This window comes from Danio rerio, chromosome 1 (genome assembly GCF_049306965.1).
Source record: "Danio rerio strain Tuebingen ecotype United States chromosome 1, GRCz12tu, whole genome shotgun sequence".
Taxonomy (NCBI): domain Eukaryota; kingdom Metazoa; phylum Chordata; class Actinopteri; order Cypriniformes; family Danionidae; genus Danio; species Danio rerio.
In genome coordinates, this window is record NC_133176.1 from 33,563,794 (window position 1) to 33,585,636 (window position 21,843).

General features: G+C 39.5%; 1 protein-coding gene across 2 annotated transcripts in view; it reads right to left on the reverse strand.

Moving 5' to 3' along the window:
* The window catches only part of marchf4a (membrane-associated ring finger (C3HC4) 4a), an 84,695-nt gene that overhangs the window by 20,462 nt on the left and 42,390 nt on the right, over positions 1 to 21,843 (reverse strand). For both annotated transcript variants that reach the window (XM_068219393.2, NM_001045411.1), the window contains 1 exon segment: positions 15,672 to 15,864. In XM_068219393.2, coding sequence (XP_068075494.1) covers positions 15,672 to 15,864 — 193 coding nt within the window.

Sequence of the window (21,843 nt, forward strand, 5' to 3'; positions counted from 1 at the left end):
ACATGAAAGCAAATGTGTTTTCAACTATTTTTTTCAGCCGTGTGACATTATTCCTCACAGTCTGTATAAGCAGTTTGAATGTCTGTATCAATGAAGTCTCTTTTCTGTTCTGATAATAGCTGTAAATAATGTCCGCAACAGTGCCGAAAATAATTATAAAAAATGGGGACTTCCATAATGCTGGAAAGTCTCATTATGGTTAACATGGCGTTGTTTGATGAATGAACCCAATAGAGGAACATATATCATCCATTATCTGGCAGTGGCTTCCAATTCTTGAGTATAGAGCGAAGCATTCGGAAGGAACCCAGACCACAAAACTGATAAAGGCACTGATGGAAGACAGAGATTGGAATGGCTCATAGCTCCACAACTACCAAACCCCACAAGAGTACACAAAACACACACGTCAAGTCTGAGTGCAGTGGAGACTGGCTGTTTAGTAACATTGACAACTAGTTTTCCGCTTGTAATTATATATATATATATATATATATATATATATATATATATATATATATATATATATATATATATATATATATATAAATAATTATACCCATTATACTATTTTAAGAAAGACATTTATTTAGAAATAAATTAAGTGGGTCCTGAAAATGTGAAGAATTTAGTTTGCTTATAAGCCACTATTGTTCTATAACTGTGGCTATGTAAAAAAAAAAAAAGAAAAAAAAAGGCAACACTTTATTTTGATGGTCCATTTGAGAATTAGTAGACTGTCTATACCGTGAATACCGTTGCTTAACAGACATTTAACTGACTATAAGAAACTTTGCAAGTACATGTCAACTTACACTAACCCTAACCCGAATTATAATTCTAACCCCAACCCCAACAGTCTACTTATAATCTAATGAGAAGTAGTTGGCATGTAGATTAAACTAACGGACTATCAAAATAAAGCGTGACCAAAAAAACTCTAGGGCTGGGCAAGTTAATAGGTTATCATTACGTTAACAGTTTTTGTTATTATTTTTTATTATGTTAAAATTTTGTTTTGCTCTAAATATATCAACCCAGACTCATTCTGAAAATGTATTTCTATATACATTTCTAGATACCACAAAATACATTACAGGAGCTACGTTTTTTTTTTTTTTTTTTGCTGTTTTTGTGTTCATGAATCCACCAGGGGGCACTGTGTATGCTTTTTTGACACCTCAAATTTCTCTTGCGAGTGCCATTCAAGCCAGCAGTTCTCATGTAAATCCACCAGAGGCCGCTGTCAACTGACAGTTTGAATGACTGACTGACTGACCAATCAACTGACCCACCCTCCCTCTTCCCTAAACCCAACCAATAGTATTCTCAAAAGCACAGATTGACCTGCCCACCCACTTTCCTAAACCCAACTGACAATTTTAAAAAGCAATCCAGTAAAAGAAAAGCACTAGCCTGATTTTTACCAGGTTTTCAGATTTTTATCACATCTCACCCTGTTATTCACTTGTTTATTTTATTTTTTGGATTCTGTTTTTGTCTTACCAACTTTTTTAACTGTTCCTCACCAGACTCAAACCCTGTAGTTGTTGGCAACTCCTGTCTGTGCCTCAAGTTCATCGACATACATGGCGAGCTAACTGGACAAATTGGTAACAGCGCGAAAGCCATCCATACAGATGTAAGCAGTCAGCTGCTAAGTGCAAAAAGGAATGCCATAATACCACCCTGTAGCGTTCGTTTTATAAATGAAATGCAGCCATACATCTGGCAACATAATTCGCAATCTCCAGAAATTTAGGGCTACGTTTTCAAAATGAGCCTGCATGCAACTGAATACACGCAAACATACAATGGGTCACGGAGGGTGGGAAGGTTGGGTGTTAAACAGCACTGAGGATGGACATTATTCCTATTGCTGGGTTCACACCAAACCCAGAGCACCATCTCACTTGGTCTAGCTTCTTCGGAGGATGTTTTATTTTACTTCAAGCTAATTTGCAGCTTGAGGTAAATGACTAAAACTTGTGTAGAAGACATTTTTGTGGCAGATGCATGATGCGTGATTCACACCATTCGTGCTGCTTGGTGGATGTTTACCTGTACTCACATGAGTAAATTTTTTAGTAGTTCAATTCAGTTCGATTCAAGTTAATTTGTATAGTGACTTTCAGAATAAGTATTGTTTCAAAGCTGTAAATATCAAGAACATGTTTTTTTCAAAGTGTATATTTGTGTTTATAAATTGTTATAAATTCATATTAATTTGAGTTAATTTATTGTTTTAAAATACTTGCTAGAATGTATGAATATGACATTTAATTTTAAAGCAGAGAATGTGCACCCTTGAAATGTTTGGAAGTTATGGGTTTTAAATAAAAGAGTTGCTTTTGGAGCATAACATCACATGTTTGAGTTTGGTGAGACAAGGGACCATTGCATTATGGGTCAAACTGACATTGTGGCAGAAAGAAGCTAACGATAGAGAGCCAGAGAAAATTCATTAATCTGTTTGGTCTTAGAGGGCGCACACAGTAACTCATACTTAATTCTGTTACATTTTGTGTAAAGTATTGTTTTATGTTAGTTTACTTGAATGATGTTGTGTGTGAGGACTGATGTTACTGGATTCAGAGTTGTCGTACATGTTCATACGCATACCAGCCAACATTTAAATCAGAGACTGAAAATAACTCTAAGAAATGCATATTTGGAATGTTATATACTTTATTTCTTGTACTTTTCAAGACACCGTGTCAAGAGAGAGAGAGAGAGTAACAAATAAACAGCAAAGACATCAGTTTGAAGCGTGGCTATCATTTTATTTAGACCAGTGCAGCTACAAAAGGTGCACATTATTGCATTACAATCAAATTAGGAAAAGATAAGGTTATTAGTTACCATAACTTTTATTAGTAACAAATAACTTTAACTAATTAACTAGTAACTAAAATCTTTTAGTAGTGTATTGTGCACTTATATTTGAAAAGCTCTGGCCACTGAAATGCCACTGTTTGCATCATATGCATTATAAAGTGCTGGGTTCACACCAAGAGCAAAATTAGGCATTTGCTTAAATAGATTACAAAAAAAAGTCAATGGTGCAAATGATGTAGTATGTGTAACCTATAAAATTAGCCTCAAAGCATCATCTGTGCAATTCCAAGTAATTCAGTTAAATTAATTAATGTAAAGGTAACATTTGTTCCCCATACAGACTATGCAAAGGCTAAATTAAATTGGGTTACCATTAAGTGAATATGTCTCTTCAGAAAAAATCAAATAGCTTGGTTCATTGAGACCACTCTAACAATATATGTTACATTTGGACCCCTTTAACAATGTTTACACACTACTGGAAGCTTAAAAAGATTGATTGCATGGATATGCAATGTTTGGGCAAAAATAAATTTCTCCTTAATCTCCTAAAACTCCCCTTAATCTCACATTCTTACATATTAATCTTTTCTGTTCTCAAGCACTTTTAAAAAAGCATTAGTGAACTGTTTTTTTTTTTTTTTCTAAGCGATGCTCTAGTTTTTAGCTCCAACACTCAAAACCCCTGCCATCCTGCCTAAGATAAGTTTTTTTTTTTTACAGCAATGCAAAGCTAAGCTGTTCAGCTGATATTTAATTGAAACACAATTTTATCATTAAATTAGGAGCACATTTCCTCTGAGAGACAAAAGACCGATACAATGTGTGTGCGCGTTTGTTATTTACTGCCTCAATTGTATCCGGATGGTGAGAGAGTAGCGTGTGTTTTCTCTCATGGCAATGCATTAGAGGGATCACTTTTTAAGCTGGCCTGATTAGACTCCCTTATTGTCTTGCCTTTCCTCTTGAGATCAAACTCAGCATATCCTAGCCTATAATACTCTGGAATAGCGTGACAACATATTACACAGCACAAGTCTTAAATATTAGGTCTATTCACTCACCACTACATATCTCAAAAGTATCAGCAAATAGGCTGCCATTATCATAAAAGCATTTCTGTGAGCTCTTTACTCTGAAAAGTAAAAATCTTAAAGAGAAATGGCATTTCTGTCCCAAGTGCATATTTGGAACACTCTAAACAAATCTATAAAGCTCTAGAAAAATGTGGAGACCCCTTCAAAGTTATCATCAGTTCCTTGGTTTTGTCATTAGTAGGTTGTTTTTATTAAAAAAAATAATTTCTGTTTTCATAAACTACTGAACATACAAAAAAAAAAAAAAATCCATTTCAAACTTTATACTTTAGTGCAGGGATCAGCAAAGGGCCAGTGTACTGCAAAGTTTAGCTCCAACCCTAATCAAACACACCCAAACAAGCTAATCAATGGCCTGCTACTTTAGAGCATTTATTTGAAGAAAATGGCAACGTGCCTTAAATACAGGACAAAATATGTATGTCAAATATGTAAAAATGTATGAGGTCTATAGTACCGGATCATTTAAATATATTCTATAAATGTGTCTCTTTGTGTATGTCCAGTTCAAGAAATCAAAGAATGAGAGAGTTTTGACTGAGTGATAAAACCGACAACCGCCCCCTTTCCCTCGTGAAGCTAATACGGAGGTAACTGAAACTGCAATTCATCAAAATTTCGCTAGTCCTGGCTCTGTAATAGAGAACATTTTTTTGAGCCAATGTTAAAATGGCCAACTTTACAGCAGAAAAATAAATAATTACAGCCTGGTACAAAAAACAATTTTGGTGTATATGGCTAATATTACCCTTCATGACAACAGTGAGGGGGGTGATTTTCTTAAAAACGTATCCGTTTTGTTTTTATTAAGTTATATTAAGTCTGCATAATTAAGGGCATGGCAACTTGGTCTCGCTGGTTGCCATCACATTACCTCAGCTGAGTCCAGCTGATTAGCCGGCATAGATATTATATTTTTGTTTTGTTTTATGCAGCTTTACACAGTCAACTGCATTTTGAAATTATTTCCTACAATTCATCACCTTAGATTTATATGGTTCTATCTGACATTTTTGTCAAAATTGAGGAATTCACATATTTTTATTATTATTGACTTATTTACATTGTGTGATGTTTTTTATAAGTTGTTTACATTTTAAGACTTTAAAAAACAAAAGTTTTTATCAAAGTCAAACTCAAGCTTGGCTCTAAAAGGTTATTTCTGTGAGCCAATCAGCATTTTGAATGCATGCATGAAGACCAATCAGAATCGGCTTTCTTTGTAATTCCACCGGACTGCTCCATTGACAGTGGAAAAGACCAAAAAGAAACCAAAAACCAGAGTCGACTAAATAATGTCGCACCACATGCGCCCCAAAAAAAAAATTTTTTTTTTTTTGCTTGTTCAACATACTTGTTTAAAAAAGCTTAAACAACACAATTCTTGAAACACAATTTCATTGGAACAACTTAATTCGTTTATGTTCGATACACATAAATTTGTTAAAAGTGTTAAGTTAACTTAATCGATTTGTGCTGGGACAACATGAATGAATTTTGTGGAACCCTGCATTTTTTACAGTGTAAAACTGAGAAGAAACAGTTTAAAAATAATTTAGTATATTAAATGTGATTTTTTTTGTGTCTAAATTAAGTCAGTTAAACTTTTATCAGTGTTGATTAAACTTCACTCAAAAAAATTATATATATATATATATATATATATATATATATATATATATATTTATTTATTTATTTATTTTATTGTTTTGCTTGTTTAAAGTAAATGAGCTAAAACAACATAATTCTTGAGATTTCATTGGGACAACTTAATTTTTTATGTTCAATCCACATAAAATTGTCAAAAGTGTTAAGTTAACTTAATCAATTTGTGTTGGGACAACATAAAGGAATTGTGTGGAACCCTGGAACCTTTTTAACAGTGTTTGTTATACAACTCATTTGCTCATTGTCTGTTTTTTATTTTATTTTTTTTTTTTAAGTTTTTAAATTTGATAAGCCTTGAAGGGCAAAAGCTTTTGTTTAATTCATGAAGCATATAATTCAATAAATATACATCAATAGTTTATATAAAGGATATAATTCAATAATTATTGGCATACTAATTACATAAAATTATCATCTCCACAGGACAAAATATTTAGCACAGCATTGTACAGGTATGCTTAATTTGAACAAGAAAAAATATTCATCCTAAAACAATAAACAAATTATATAGAAAACAAAAATGTAACTTTCTCTAGCAATAACATCTTGTTACAAAACCAATTTTTATTTATTTATTTTTATTAAATATAAAAAGCAGACTATCTGCCAGATAGAACGTTATAATTACAAGGCGACGAATGATCAGGTAATATGGCATGCTGTGTGTACCTAATTGTGTACACAAATCATTTAAGTGGCCTCCATTTCCCAGGTGAGTAAACTGATATACTTATATACCATATCTAAAAATGTATCTGTTTTATTTAAGATAATTTATTATTTAGAATGTTCTTTTGAACTTGAATGCACTCCAGAATCTTGACTAGCTGTAGTCTATAAAACAGTAATCTGAAACATTGTCACGAGTGTTATGCCTGGATTTCATAAATAGAAATGCATTTACTAACAAAGACCGTATTTGAAGTATTTGGAAATAATTTGCGATTTCCTCTTGTAGAAAAACAATGCTTAGTGGCTCAATGTATTACAACAGTGTTTTTAAAAGACCAAACACTTTATTGATATCGCACACAATCAAGCTCATTTGGTCAGAACACAAACGAGTCGCTGATAATTAAGTACTAAGCGTTTCGCTCAAATAAAAGCCAGTCTAAGCAAAATGCTAGCAGGCATCTGTAGCTCTGTTCATTTGCGCTCTTCAGAAACCTTAGGGTGACGTCATAGATCCGGACTACGGACTATGTCTATAGATACTTCTGTATCTTTTACAATTTATGGATAAAACATAAACATGTAAAGGACCTAACTTTTTCCAAACCTACTAATGACTGTTAACCGATGACTTTCATTTTAGACAAAACAGTGTTTAGGAGAAATACTACCTTAGAAAGGTAGTAGTTGGATTTAGTTATTGAATAGGATTAGGGTTAATTAGTTACAGTAAATTAATAATAGGCATGTAATGAGCCAATAGTAAACGGTGTGCAATGTTACTTAAACTAAAATGTTACCCAAGGATTTTATGCATTGCAAAAGCTGAAGGTTGAAGCAAGTTACTTCAAAAGTTTGTTTGTGAGTTACAATGTAGCTGCTGCTAAAGGACTGTAAAAAAATAATTGCCCTTATTTCTTAATATAGAGTGCAACTGATTAGGGCAGTTGGTTTAGTCCAAAAATATGAAGTATTTTTTGCAGCTGGATCTGTTCTCACTATAAACAAAGAGCTCCAAAGTTTGTTTGAAAACATACCCAAACCACCTCTTCAATCAGGTTTAGCTCCAGTATGTTTGTTTGTTTGACTCAAATGTGACTGCAACATTAACACCAGCCCAAATGAGCCACAACAACAGGAAAGCTAACTCTATTGCAATTCAACCCAAACTATACAGAGCAGGTGTGAAAGCTTACTAAACATTATGCTTTTGGAAACAAATGGAAATAAATGTTGCAGCAAAACAAATAATTTCACATGTAAATATTTTTGTAAAAAATACACACTAAAGCAACACTATGCACTATTCTCTTGGGGCTCCACCTTTGTTGTTGATAAGCACAATTGCCTTTTAAAAGTGTCATAAAACTGTTGTTGCATTTGCATTTGTTGACTGAAAGAGTCAACTTAAAGTGAAACCATATTCACTAAAGCAGTCTGTTACACTGTCCCACAAATATCAGCACATTACTTATTTCTAGTGTCTTTCTTCTTTATTGTTTCTCCAAAATATGACAAAATTACAAAAGTATCTGGATGCAAGCATATGATGCAAGCTGAGACTGCATCTCACAGGGAAGCAATGTCAGACACAATATAACATCACTGTGAGGCATAGGGTTAGGGGTGGGGTTAGGTGAGCTTATTAAAAATGACTGGATGCAGCTCAGATTGCACTGCACCAGGTCTGCATCCAGGCTCCTCTCCAGAATTATGGCAGTATGTTAGTCTAGTTTTCTGTCACTCATAATTGTACAGAGCATTGTTTACAAATATAATTTTTTTTTTAAATGTCAGCATGTCATGTAGCCATAATGTCCATAATTATTATACTTTGGACATTATTGTACAATTACTAGGCTTTGAAGTAACAGGACTCTTTAGATCAGATGTGAAGTAGACTGAATAATTCATTTTTGAGTCTTGTTTGTTGAAACAGATACACGGTACACTGCAAAAAAAGCATTTTCTAGACAATAAAAAAAAAACTCCTTTTACTAAATAATATGCTAAAATTAAGTTAAGTTTTCCTTTAAAGGGCACCTATGGTGAAAATCTACTTTTCAAGCTGTTTGGACAGAAATATGTGTAGGTATTGTGTATAGGCGGTCATATTGGGGTGATATAAACATATCTTAACATATTTTGTACATTAACGTTTGAGGTTACAGAAGTAACTCTTCGTTCCCCGAGGAGGGGAACGGAAGTGCTATACAGTGGATTTGATCTTGGAAAATCCACATATGGGAGGATTCGGTTCAGAAGCTGCTTGTCTGAAAGAGTATTGAACGGGCCAATGAAGCAATGAATTGGCAGCGTAAGCTTGCGCAGGTGTGCCTCATTACCAATTATCCCAGCATATAAGCACACCTGGAGCGAGCAAACGCCATCCTTTTAAGCTGAAGAGACTTTCAAACAGCTAAGGGACAGTTATTATGGCGATGGAGTATAGCACTTCCGTTGCCCTCCTCAGGGAACGAAGGGTTACTTCTGTAACCTCAAACATTCCCCTTCGGTTGGGGAACTTCAGTGCTATAAAGTGGATTTGATCTTGGAAAATCCACATATGGGAGAACTATGGAAAACGCCATAATGACTGCACCTTACCAACGCCCCCGATGAGGGGATACTCAAGCAAGCGTGACTCACCCACATCATGGGAGGTGCGGTCCTCCAACGTGTCCCTGGCCCTAATTTATCCCACTTCAACAGAAGTTTACGGATTTAGATATATTTTTGGGAAGTCGTGAGCGTCTAGATAATTATAGGAATACAACAGTACGTTGGGAAGCGTGCAATCCCGATAGGGAGGACGCTGCAGAGGCCATCCGCTACCCAAGGGGGGAATAGATGGCAGAATTTACATATGGACTAGCCCTAAGAAGGGAGAGTGCGCATAGAAAAAAGTGGTTAGCGGAAAGGGAAGACACGGGTCCATCCGGGGGGGGGGGGACTTCACCGTGGCGGAATAAGCATATGGGATCGCCTAGTGGGGATCACGCATAGCAGGCACCTATACCCAAGACGCGGGCAGACCAACAACGTAGTGGGCCAGCAAGTGACTCCTCCGCTGAGTCAGTGCTGGGGGCCACGGAGGAATCTGCAGGGCTCACCTGATGGAGAACTTTACTGTCAAATAAAAAGGCGCACGTTTCTCTGTGTTAAGGAGAATGGCGCAGCAAGCGTGTTTCAACACCCTACCAAATTGTTTCCTCAATCACCAAAGGGTTACCTAATACCCTTGAGAAAACTGGCTCCACTCGCAGATAGTAAAACCTTGCAAATGTGTTGGGTGTCGCCCAGCCCGCAGCTCTACAGATGTCTGTTAGAGAGGCACCGTGCGCGCACGCCCAAGAAGATGCGAAGCTCCGAGTGGAGTGCACATGCACTCTCGGGGGATGCGGCTCACCTCGGCTTTGATAAGCGAGAGAATGGCATCCACAATTCAGTGGGAAAACTTAATTTCGATACGGCACTTCCCTGCTGCTGACCGTCATAACAGACGAAGAGCTGCTAAACTCTGAGTACGGTCCGGATAAGGCGTGAACTGGACAATAAAGAAAGGGCTGGGTCTGCCTCCTCCGGGGGAGCGCTTGCAGACTTACTACCTGGTATTAAAACGGAGTGGTAGGAACCTTGGGCACATATCGCAGGCGGGGTCTCAGGACGTGAGAGAAAGCCAGCCCAATTACAGGCACGAATCACTGACCGAAAAATGCCTCTGGGTCCCCGACCCTCTAATCGATATCAAAGCAACCAGCAGAGCTGTCTTCAGGGACAGAAAGATACTGAGTCGAGAATCGAAGGGATCTAACGCGGCTCGTGTAACGAGGGCGAGATCCTAAGAGGGCATGAGAGGGGGCGGGGTGGATTAATTCACCTAGCGCCCCTGAGGAACCGGATGATGAGGTTATGCGTTCCCACGGTGCTGCCAGCCACCGCCTCATGAGAGTGGAGATGGCAGCCACGTAACCTTGAGTGTGGAGGGCGACAGCCTGCTCTCCAGCTTCTCTCGGCGTAAAGAAAGCACAACGCTGATCTGGCAAATTACGGGGGTCTTCTCTGCGAGAGACGCACCGTTCAGTGAATAGACTCCACTTCAGGGAATAGGCGCGCTCGGGGAGGGGGCTCTAGCCCGAGTTATGGTATTAGCCACCGCAATCTGAGGTTACCTAAGTCTTCCTCGCGTCTAAGGACCTCCAAAGATCGGTGAGGGTGCCAGATGGTGCCCTGTCCCTTAGAGAGTAGGTGCTCTCTCGAAGGGAACTGCCAGGGGAGGGCCATCGCGAGGAGGGAGAGCTCTGACCTCCAGGTCCAGTTGAGCCAGAGGGGCGCAACAAGCAACCTGTTCCTCGTCCTCCCTGACCTTGCAAAGTAACTGCGCGAGCAGGCTCACTGGGGGAAACGCGTATTTGCGCATGCCCCGAGGCCAGCTGTAAGCCAGTGCATATCGCGCCCATATCAGCTGAACAGACTCCGGGTGGAGTCTCCATTCTCCAGGACGTAAGGCTGCCGTGAGAGCGTATCGGCTGCACGGTTGAGCTTACCTGAATATGAATGGCGTGCAGCGATTTCAGCCGTGGATGACTCCAGATGAGCAGACGGCGGGCGAGCTGAGACATGCGGCGAGAGCGCACACCCCCCATACGGTTGATATACGCCGCCGCCGTACTGTCCGGCCTGACCAGCACGTGTTGCCGCTCCAGCACCGGAAAAAAACGGTGGAGAACGAGGAACACTGTCAACAGCTCTGGGTACCTTTCTACAGGTCCGCAGCCGCATGCCCGCAACGCACAGCCCCCCAGCCCGTGTTGGAAGTGTCTGTTGAAACGACAACAAGACTGGACACCTGTCCTAGAGGCACTCAGGCCTGTAGGAACGAGGGGTCGCTCCAAGGGCTGAGGACGCTGAGACACAGAGCAGTAACAGAGACTCGGTGTGCGCGCGCGTGCCATGCGCGTCTGGGGACTCGATTGTGAAGCCAGTGCTGAAGTGGTCTCATATAGAGTAATCCGAGTGGCGTGAAGCGGCTGCGGATGCCATATGCCCCAGGAGCCTCTGAAATAGTTTCAGTGGGACCACTATTTTACTGTCAAGCTCTCTCAGACTGTACAGCATCAGCTGAGCGCGCTCTCCGGAGAGGCGCGCTGCCATGGTGACCGAGTCCAGCTCCAGCCCGAGAGAAGAGATCCTCTGCATGGGGGCGAGTTTGCTCTTTTCTCGGTTGACCTGAAACCCCAACAGGTGGAAGTGCCGGAGCACTTTGTCTCTGTGCATAATCAATTGCTCCGAGAGTGGGCAAAAATCAGCCAGTCGTCGAGATAATTGAGTATGCGGATGCCCACGAGCCGAAGGGGCGCTAATGCACCCTTCGCGGGCTTGGTGAGGACCGGCAGAGACAGAGAGAGCCCGAAGGGGAGGACTTTGTATTGCCAAGCTCGACCTTCAAACGCAAACCGCAGGAACTGACGGTGGCGAGGAAGATTGAAGACATGGAAATACGCGTCCATCAGGTCTAATGCTGCAGAACGGCAGCTTGTGCAGACAGCGGTTCAAAACGCGCAGATCTAGGATTGGCCGTGACCCACCGCTCTTTTTAGGCACGATGAAGTGTGGGCTGTAAAACCCGCTCTCCATCTCGGCTGGAGGGAGCGGCTCGATTGCATCCTCCGCCAGGAGGACAGCAATCTCCTCTCGCAAGACAGCGGCAGAAAGGGAGCTGACCCTGGTGAATACACACCTGTGACTTGGGGGGCCGTTTCGCAAACTGAATTGCATAGCCAAGTCTGATTCTGCGTATGAGCCACCGCGAAGAGCTGGCCCGCGCTAACCAGGCAGGCAGAGCTCTCGCTAATGGACTCATCACTACAATCGCTGACGTACCAGCAGTGGGGCAGCGCGGAGTGGGTGTGCTGATCTGGGAAGCGCGCGGGTCCCACGGAAGAGCTGTAGGTGAGAGAAGGGCTGCCTGCTTCCGAGGTTCTCGATGCGCTCCCTTCGCCAGAGGCATGTGCGGGGGCGGTGCAGCTCTCGTGGGCGGGAGCCTTTGGCGAGGAGCAGGTATGGATGGCACGGCGGGCGGAGCGGGCTTACAGACCCGCCGATAAGACATCACCCATCAGACTGCTCTCTCACCACCTCAAATTCCTGGTTGAATACACAGACGGTGTCACTGAACATGCCAGCTTGGGATATGGGGAAGTCAAGAAAGCGGACTTTGTTGACTTTGCACATATCAGCCAGGAGTGGCGCTCCTGAATCACTAATGTGGACATCGTCCTCTCCAACGCACACGCAGCGGACTTAGTAGTCCCAAGAGCTTAGTCGGCTGCGGTGCGAAGCTCATACGCCTGGGTAGGACCCATCCTCATGCAGCTCAGCCAGCGCCTGCGCTTGGTAGCACTGATATGTGGCTATCGCATGCAAGGCGGAAGCAGCCTGGCCCGCAGCCTTGTAAGCTCTAGCTCCAAGGTAGGCAGATAACTTACAGGATTTGGATGGGAGACGAGGCAGACCCCGCCATTTAGAGGTGCCGCGCAGATTGACCGCCATCGCGCACTCAACTTGAGGAATCGCCACATACCCCCTGGCCGTTCCACCGTCAAGAGTGGTGAGGGTGGAGGGACACTTCAAGAACGCGTGAGCTGTGCACCTCCGGGAAGAAGGGGACGCCCCTCTAGTCAGTCCGGCCGCGGAGCTGGGGGATAAACCATCTCCAACTCACGGCCTGGATCATCATCGGACAATGAAAGCCCACCCTCCTATGCCACAGTGGACATCTGGTCTCCGGTGTCATCGAGCGTAAGGGCTACCATCTGTAAGACGGATCGCTTACCCCGCCCGAAGCTTGGATGGAGCGCTTGGAGGAGCGGGAGGTCCGCGGGCGACGGATTATCTCTCGCTGAAACCCTCAGATCTGCCCGAGTGCCCGTTGCAGAGCAGGGGACAACTGGGGTGGTTCGCCCTTTTGCAAAGGCTAGCCGCGATCTTTACAGCGCAACAGTCATGGCATCGCAATGACGACATGAACTGCCCGCAAGCAGCGCATTAACATGCTGGACCCCCCAGGCATGCAACGATGTGCCCGTGCCCATCATCCGAGGACAGGAGACCACCACATCCAGAAACGCACAGTCAAAGCGCCGTCCTGAAAAGGACGTGCTGCACGACTGTGTTGCTCTCTTTGTGAAGTTGCAACTTTATGCGCACCGCTCTGGAGGACCGGACCCAAAGAACACCAGGCAAGGGAGAAATCCAGCTCGACCGTCTGCCGCTGCGTGTACACACTCTGGACCAGGAGAATGCTCTCGTTCGCTCGGAATTGCTGGATCACAGCAGGAGGAACCCTCATCAATGAAGCACACCTGTGCAAGCTTATGCTGCCAATTCATTGCTTCATTGGCCCGTTCAATACTCTTCCAGACAAGCGGCTTCTGAACCGAATCCTCCCATATGTGGATTTTCCAAGATCAAATCCACTGTATAGCACTGAAGTTCCCCAACCGAAGGGGAACATAACAGATATCCATACAGCAGTGGAGATTAACCTGTATCCGGTCACATTTGCGTGCAAAAAGAGTAGAAAAAGCTAAATGAGCGCAGTCTGTAAATGTGCGTATCGTGTTCATGCTGGGTATCTGTGTGTTTGTCTGTGTGTGTGTGCGCGTGAACTTTGTAACGACATTGTGTGCGACTCGTTGTAACTTAACACAGCAATTGCATCAAATACTCATTGTTAATGTTCTTACTGTAATATTTCTCACAAACTCTACGTGACATCTGCTTCCTTTATGTCTGTTTGTTGTCTGATGCAGCCGAGGGAGGAGAATAAGGCACGCAGAAAGCCATGTAGAAACGGTGGACTAGTCTTAAAGGCGCTGTACAGCAAAACCGCCACCCAGTGCAAAAATGTATAAAGTAGAATCTAAAGGTACAATAAAAAACAAATCTGATGGGTGTTTTAAGCTGAAAGTTCACAGACACATTCTGGAGACACAAAAGACTCATATTAAATCTGAAAAAAAGCTTACCTAGGTGCCCTTTAAAACAAGCTAAATAATCTGCCAATGGTGTAATATAATCTTATGTCAAAATGAAAAACAAGATTATTTTGCTCCCTTGCTTCCTAGGATGCTCCATGAGAACAATTCAAATCCACTAACAGAAAAACTAACAGAAGAACAATCTCATGTATGTGAATTAGGCAGAAAGTTTTCATGAGAAGATCAAAGTTTCAAGGTTAATTTTTTTTTATATAGTACTGCTTTAATTTTCTTTCTCTCCAACAGTCCTTAGGCACATGAGAACAACTGAGCATTTTAAAATCCAAAATCATATAAATGACAAACAAAACTGCACAATTACTTCATTGAAGTGCTGATTGACTGTACACTTTAATAGCCTTGAAAAAGTGCCCTTTGTAAAATAGTTCAGTTGAAAGGTTCTTCCAAATGAGATTGAGCAAGTATTGAAAGTACCATTTGGAACAGAAAGCAACAGTGGGCACTTAAAATGGTCTGCAAGTCAAAAGTCCATTAATTTTCTCAATTGAGAAATAGATTTTTTTAACGATTCCGCATAAACCTTTCAAGACAGGCTGTACAGTATGGGCTTCTATTAAAGCCCTAACTCGTAATGTTTAAAATTTCATTGGAATGTTTTTAGGTTTACCAATTAGAAAATCTTAACAAACAACAAAAGGAGCTCAGCTGTAAGTGGCAACCACCCACTCACATTAATCACTTTTGATATATTTCTGGGACATTTGTCTGTATAAAAAGTGTGACTTCAATAGTTTTCATTTCATAATGTGTTCCATTTCACATGCAATTAAAAAAAAAAAAAGTTGTGGTGTTCTGTAAGCTAGATTTCATTCTTAATATAACCCAAGTTTAGGTTAGCTAGTTTAATTTCAAATTTTTTAATATTCTGATATTTTATATCGGATGTTTTTAAAACAGCTCATGGTTTAAGGATTAGTAAAAATTTTAGGTTTGACAGCCAGTCAACTGTGGCCAATTTGAATTTGAATCGCATCTAGGCAGGAATCAATTTCCAGTTCTCAATCCTTCAGCCTTTCCTTTTCTATTGCAAAGTGTTTTATTCAGTAGATACATTAAAATGCTTGATATTAAGTGAAATGCAGCAATTACTCTGACTCCCTGTGGCTTGGCTGAAAAACACAATCTTCTGCTCAGATCTGCTACAGTAGCTCATTTAGTTGCTCGCTTTACTGTGTTTTAAGGTGAAAGTGGGCTTGTAATTCAATGGTATATATGTCATACATTCAGCTGGTTTAGTCACAATGTATTTTTTTTCTGTCTGACACTCAAATAGGTAAAGAATCAAACATGTAAAAAGTAAACTGCAGTATTTACTGAATATCCAAGGACCTACCGATGCACACCAGGTCCATGAAGCCGTACATGGCGTAACAGATCTGAAAGAGCAGGTCCTGCCGTTGCCACTTGGCCGATGGGCTGAGGGATGACCACACCAGCCAGGAGATACTGGCTATCAGGAACAGGGAACCCAGAACGGCTGCAGCTATCTGTACTTTCTCTATCACTGTCAAAGAGATGGCCTGCCACTGGAGGAGGAAAAAACAAAACAAAAAGATAAACTTGCTGAAGTACCAGTCCCACATTTGACATATTGCCAAACCTGATGCATTTATTCAGCAAGATGGTATTATTATTTTATATATAAACATATAAAAAAATTGTTTGATAGTGGAGACCTTGTATTTATTGAAGATATGTTCACAAAGAAAAAACACAAGGTTAACTGTTTTTTTTTTTAAATTCATAACTATTTTTGTTGAAAAATTGTTTGTTGAGTACTAAGGCATCATATTAGAATAAATGCAGCCTCAGTGAGCACAAGATATTCTTAAAAATAATAATAATAATTCTTACTGACCCTAAAATTTGAATGGCAGATATTTTATGGTATTAATTTAAAGATGCACCAAGACAGGAATGCCCAAACTTCAAATGTAATCACTTGATTGAATGGGCATTATCAGTGGTTATTAGCTAATAGATATAGGCCAGTAGGGGTTTTCTGTACCTACTAGGAGGTTCAGACGGCTGTTATCATCCATCCACATGGTTAATTAACTATACTAATAGAAAAGATCTCAGTATTTAGTGCACTAGCTCTTGCTTCGTTGTCATTGAAAATCTGACCCCTGTTGGTTAACAGACTACTTTGATGTTTTGCCCTTTTTTGATTTGTTCACTGAATTAAAATATTTGGACATAGTAAGTAGGGAGCTTGGCACCATTTTCTTTTGTACCCTCTTTTATTGATTGCTTTTGTGGACAAGGGAGTTAGGTAATAAAGTTTTTTCCTTTCTTTTCATTTGCTGGAAATAGGGAAGTTAGAGGGAATTTAAATTTAGATGGTTTTGTTTTTTATTTTGGCCTGGTCAGCTCCTGAAAGCTGGTCAGAAGTTGAAAAAGACAAATTTTGTTTGAGAAAATCATTCTGTAAATAAAATTTCTATACATTTACTTAAGCATCATTATGTGTGCAGTCTTCCCTTTTATGTTGCATCCTTACCCCTAGATGGGGTTTAACAACATAAACATTTATCGTAGTTAATCAGCTATACTAATAAAGAAGACTCCAGATCCAGGTCTGTTTTTACAATTCTAGAGTTGGGGTAGGGGTAGACGTTAATAAAATACTATCAATGGGAAATTTAATAAATGATATAAATAATTATTGTGGTTAATCAGCTATACTAATAGAGAAGACCGCATATCCAGATCTGTTTTTACATTACTATGACTTTTAGGTTTAGGGTTGGGGTAGTGACATTAATAAAATACAATGAATGAGAAATTTAGCAAAATAAATAGTTCTTGTGAACTTCTGGCCACAGCCATATGTGATCTAAAGCTGATTAACCATGTGGATGGATGATAAGAGCCTTCTGAGCCTACCAGTAGGAACAGAAGGCTCTACTGGTCCATATCTATCAGCTGATAACCACTGATAATGCCCATTAAATCAAGAGATAGCATGCAAATTGGATGTGCAGGGCTGGGATTCTGCATAGTTTAGCTCAAACATCCTTCAAGACACCTTACTGGAGGTTTCTAGTATACTTTGAAAAAGCTTAATTAGCTGGTTCAGGTGTGCCTGATTTCAGGTGTGCCTGTTATTTGGGTTGGAAGAAAAGTCTGCATGACACCAGCCCTCAAGGATAAAGGTTGGATACCCCTGGACTAGAATCTTTTGGGTAGAAATAAATGATATTTTTGAGTGACATAAAAAGAATTCTGTTGTTACCATTAAAGTAACATCATTAATATATTTTGAGAAGCCAAAGCAATGGAAATTTCAAGAAATTCCAGGTTTACTGCATGTTTAAAAGGCCAATCCAGCGAATATGGTTTGAAAAACAGTCTAGTGTCTATAGTTTCAAATACGCTTGCTCCTCTTTTTTTCTTTCCTTTTTTTCACTATACTATAAATGTTCATCTAGTGGATTTTGATGTAGAATGACAGCTCTAACAATAAGTAAATCAACCACAGAAAGCACAACTGAGTAGAACAACAACTTTAATTGCATGCATCGACTACACAAGGCCATAGAGAGACCTATTGTGCATTTTAAAACAACTAAAACAAACAAAAACATAGCTTCATTTGAAGATCAGATCAAAAGAAAATCAAAAAGGCTAAAAATAAAATTGGGGAAAGCAGAAGTTTTGAACCCAGAAAAGCACTTGAGGTAACTCAATATAAAAGAAAAAAATACTGCTTTTAGTATTATGGTGGTACAATGGAACAGTTACGGTATTGTACAACTGCATGTACACAGTGCACAGTACTCCAGTTTGCACATTCGGCTAATGCATGTTTTTGTAAAGTCTCATATACAGTCATGTCTAAAAATGTAGTGTACATTTTTCTTTTGCAACAAAATATTACTCTGCACAAAGTGGGATCTATAAAGAAATGATTTACTAACTCAGTTGTGGAGGAACTTGGCTAGACTTCATAAAAAGCCAACCTATAACTCACTGAACACCTTTGGGATGATGCTGAGCCAGACCCCATCGTATAAAAACAGTGTCTGACCTCACTGATGCTCTGATGTCTGAATGAGAGCAATGTTCCCTGCAGCCATGTTCCCACAGCTAGTGGAAGGGAGGACTGATGCCTTATTAATGCCCATGGTTTTGAGCCTTCCTGTTGCTCAAACAGTAAAGGACAGCGGTAGCAATGCCAAGGACATGGGTTTGAGTCCCAGAGAAATCAAGAACTGATGAAACTCATGTAATGCCATCTTGGATAAAAGTGTCTAATTTCAATTAGCCAGTCTGGCCATTTTTATGTATTTATATGTAAACATTTATTTGAATAAAGTATGTACACAACAGGACTTAGTGCTCAACTGTTGTGCCCTTACAGTGCTTAAATTTAAATACCTTTTTATCTATTTGACTGTCTTCTGTATATTCTGATTATGGTCCCACTTTATATTAAGTGGCCTTAACTAATATGTACTTACACAGGAACTAATAGTTTGTTACAATGTACTTATTACATGTACTAATACATGTATTTACTGTGTACTTATGCTTGATTAAATACATGTATGTATATACATCTGTAATTAACTTTTGTAATTACATTTGTAAATACACTGTTGACCATCCCTTACACCTTAACCCACCCTTAAACCTACCCATATCACCAAACCTGTCCATAACCCAACCTCTATCCCAACTCAAATGCACCATAAGTGTTCTCAAATACATTATAAACACAGTAAGTATATTGCATTTAATTTTTGATGTAAGTACATAGTAGTTAAGGACAAAAGGCCTCAGTATGCTTCAAATAAAATTCTCTTTTGTTCTTCATTTGAGGCCAAAAAAAAAAGTTCTCAGCCAGGAATAAGGCTGAGTGATGATGTACTGTTTTCAAACCTTCCGTCACCCCCGTGGTGCAGTCTGCGGGGTTGTAAATATGTCACACTGTTTTAATGGAATCCTAAACACAACAACAAAGATGGCTGGTGCAAATAGCAAAATTAAAAATTGGCAAAATTTGATATTTTAGCAAGCCTTTAAAATGGGTCAGCTAAGATTTCACTTAAGTGTACTCGAGCTGAATTCCTGGACCATTTTTAAATATATTATAAGTATTGAAATATTTGATGTGACTACTCATAGTTTTATAAAAAAAAAAAAAAACTGTGAATCACAGAGAAAGAGAAATTTCCCTATGAATGAGTAGTGCCATCAATTTTTACATGAGATTTTTTTTTTTATTTAATCAGAATTATTTTTTACACTAAACACTGAACTTATAATCCATTCATTTTCTTTTAAGCTTGGTCTCTATTAATCAGGGGTCACCACAGCGGAATGAACTGCGAACTTACTGTATCCAGCATAGGTTTTTTTTGCAGTGGATGCCCTTCCAGCACCAACCCATCACTGGGAAACTTACACACACACACACACACACACACACACACACACACACACACACACACACACACACACACACACAGTCAATTTTAGCTTGCCCAATTCACCTGTACCACATGTCTTTGGACACATGTCTTTGTGGGAAACCGGAGCACCCGGAAGAAACCCACGCGAACACAGGAAGAACAAGCAAACTCCACACAGAAATGCTAACTGACCCAGCCGAGTTTCAAACCAGCGACTTTTTTGCTGTGAGGCGAACATGTTACCCACTGCGCAACCCACTGCGCCAAATCCTGTATACAGTATTTCAACCGGCCAGAGAACTTGCTTGCTGTGACATCTGAGGCTGAGAGTGTAGGTTACAGTTAATATGTTGATTGTACTTCCAAACTTACTTAAAATCATCATACAGTTTTCTCAATTGCTTTGGCACATTTTTTAAAACAGACTTAACATTTTCTAAACTGTGAGTCCAAATTACAAAACTGTTTGCTGGAATTTCAGAACTTTATTGCATGTCTACAAAATGTAGTTATTCCCCCAAAACACTTCATTCATGCTTCAAAACCTAGTTATCATGTCAGTTATGTAGCCAAGGCCACCAAAACAAAGTGTATTTGTCATTGTGTGAGCCACACTGCTTAGAATGATTAGCTGTTTTTTCACCATATTGGAATTAGAATGTGTTTATTTTCCCTAAAGGGCAATTAGGTTCACAGCAACAGCCGAAAGTTAACAGCAACAGGTTACACTCAAACAACATAGAAGTAGCAATAAACAATAAAATTAAACATAATTAAAAAAAAAAATAGAAACAAATATACAACTTAAAGCTTGTTACATTTTTTCTCTGGTCTTGTTGTCAATACAATAGTGTACTCTGAAGGGATGTTCTGATGTAAACATAGAACATAGAATAATCTCCTTTGAGATGCACATTCATTATAAAAAAAATCAAGATTGACCTGGGAGAAATTGGCAAATTGTAGACAGGTTCAGAAAAAAAAATGGAAATGTTTAGAAAAAATGCATTATGACAAAATATTATAACAACTTGTTCAGCCATTTTTCATGTAAAGACTTTTTCATGAACAAATGATTAAATGTTGTAGGGGTGAGACTATTTAACAGAGGCCAAAATAATACATTTTGATCAGCATGACATAAGCAGTTGATGATGTAGGAAACATTAGAGAATTGCACATAATCATTTGCATGGATGTACTTGTTCAAAACTTGTTGTTTTTTTATGTGCACAAGTGACACAATGATGTGAAGATTGAACAGGTAGTTTTGAGAACTGCAAGTAACCCAACTGCAGTTGGAACAAAATAATGCAAATATCTCTTGGACCTTGCCCATCTAGAATAAGTGTACCTTCTGCCTGATGGCAGGAAGCAAAACTTTGAATAAAGTGGATGGTTCTCATCTGCTAAAATGGACATAGCCCTTCTTTAAAACTCTCACCTCATACACATGACCAATACTGCCCAATTTGTTTTTATACAGTATATTTTATGTGAACAAATGTATTGCATGCAAAGTGAAATCCTAATAATCTTAATCACCGTATTGTATATTTCATATTTCTTATGGTACCCCAAACACACACAATAAACATCAAACATCAATCATACATAAAAAAAATACTCTTAATGGACATCAAATATCGCAGAGATTACATTTCTTCCAGTTGCTCTTCTACAAGCATGTTACTGTAGTTCAAGATAGTGAATGTAGTGATTGTGCTTTGGGCAATAGCTTATATGTTTAGTATAGTACCATGGATAATACAGTAAATAGATAACGCACTATGTATTGCAACTAGAGGTCATTTACCAGTTTAGCAGAAATTACAAACAATATCAGTATCAGATATTTCTGCTGTAAACATGTGTGTATACAAATGTTTAAAAATTAAATAAACAGTTTTGAGTGTGATGGCTTACACCAGGAGTCACCAACCCTGTTCCTGGAGAGCTACCTTCTAGCACAATTCAGATCCAACAAAACTGAATCAATTAATTAGGACCTGAAGCATTTATTAATTTTCTTTTCGGCTTAGTCCCTTTATTAATCTGGGGGAGCACCCGAAGGAAACCCATGCA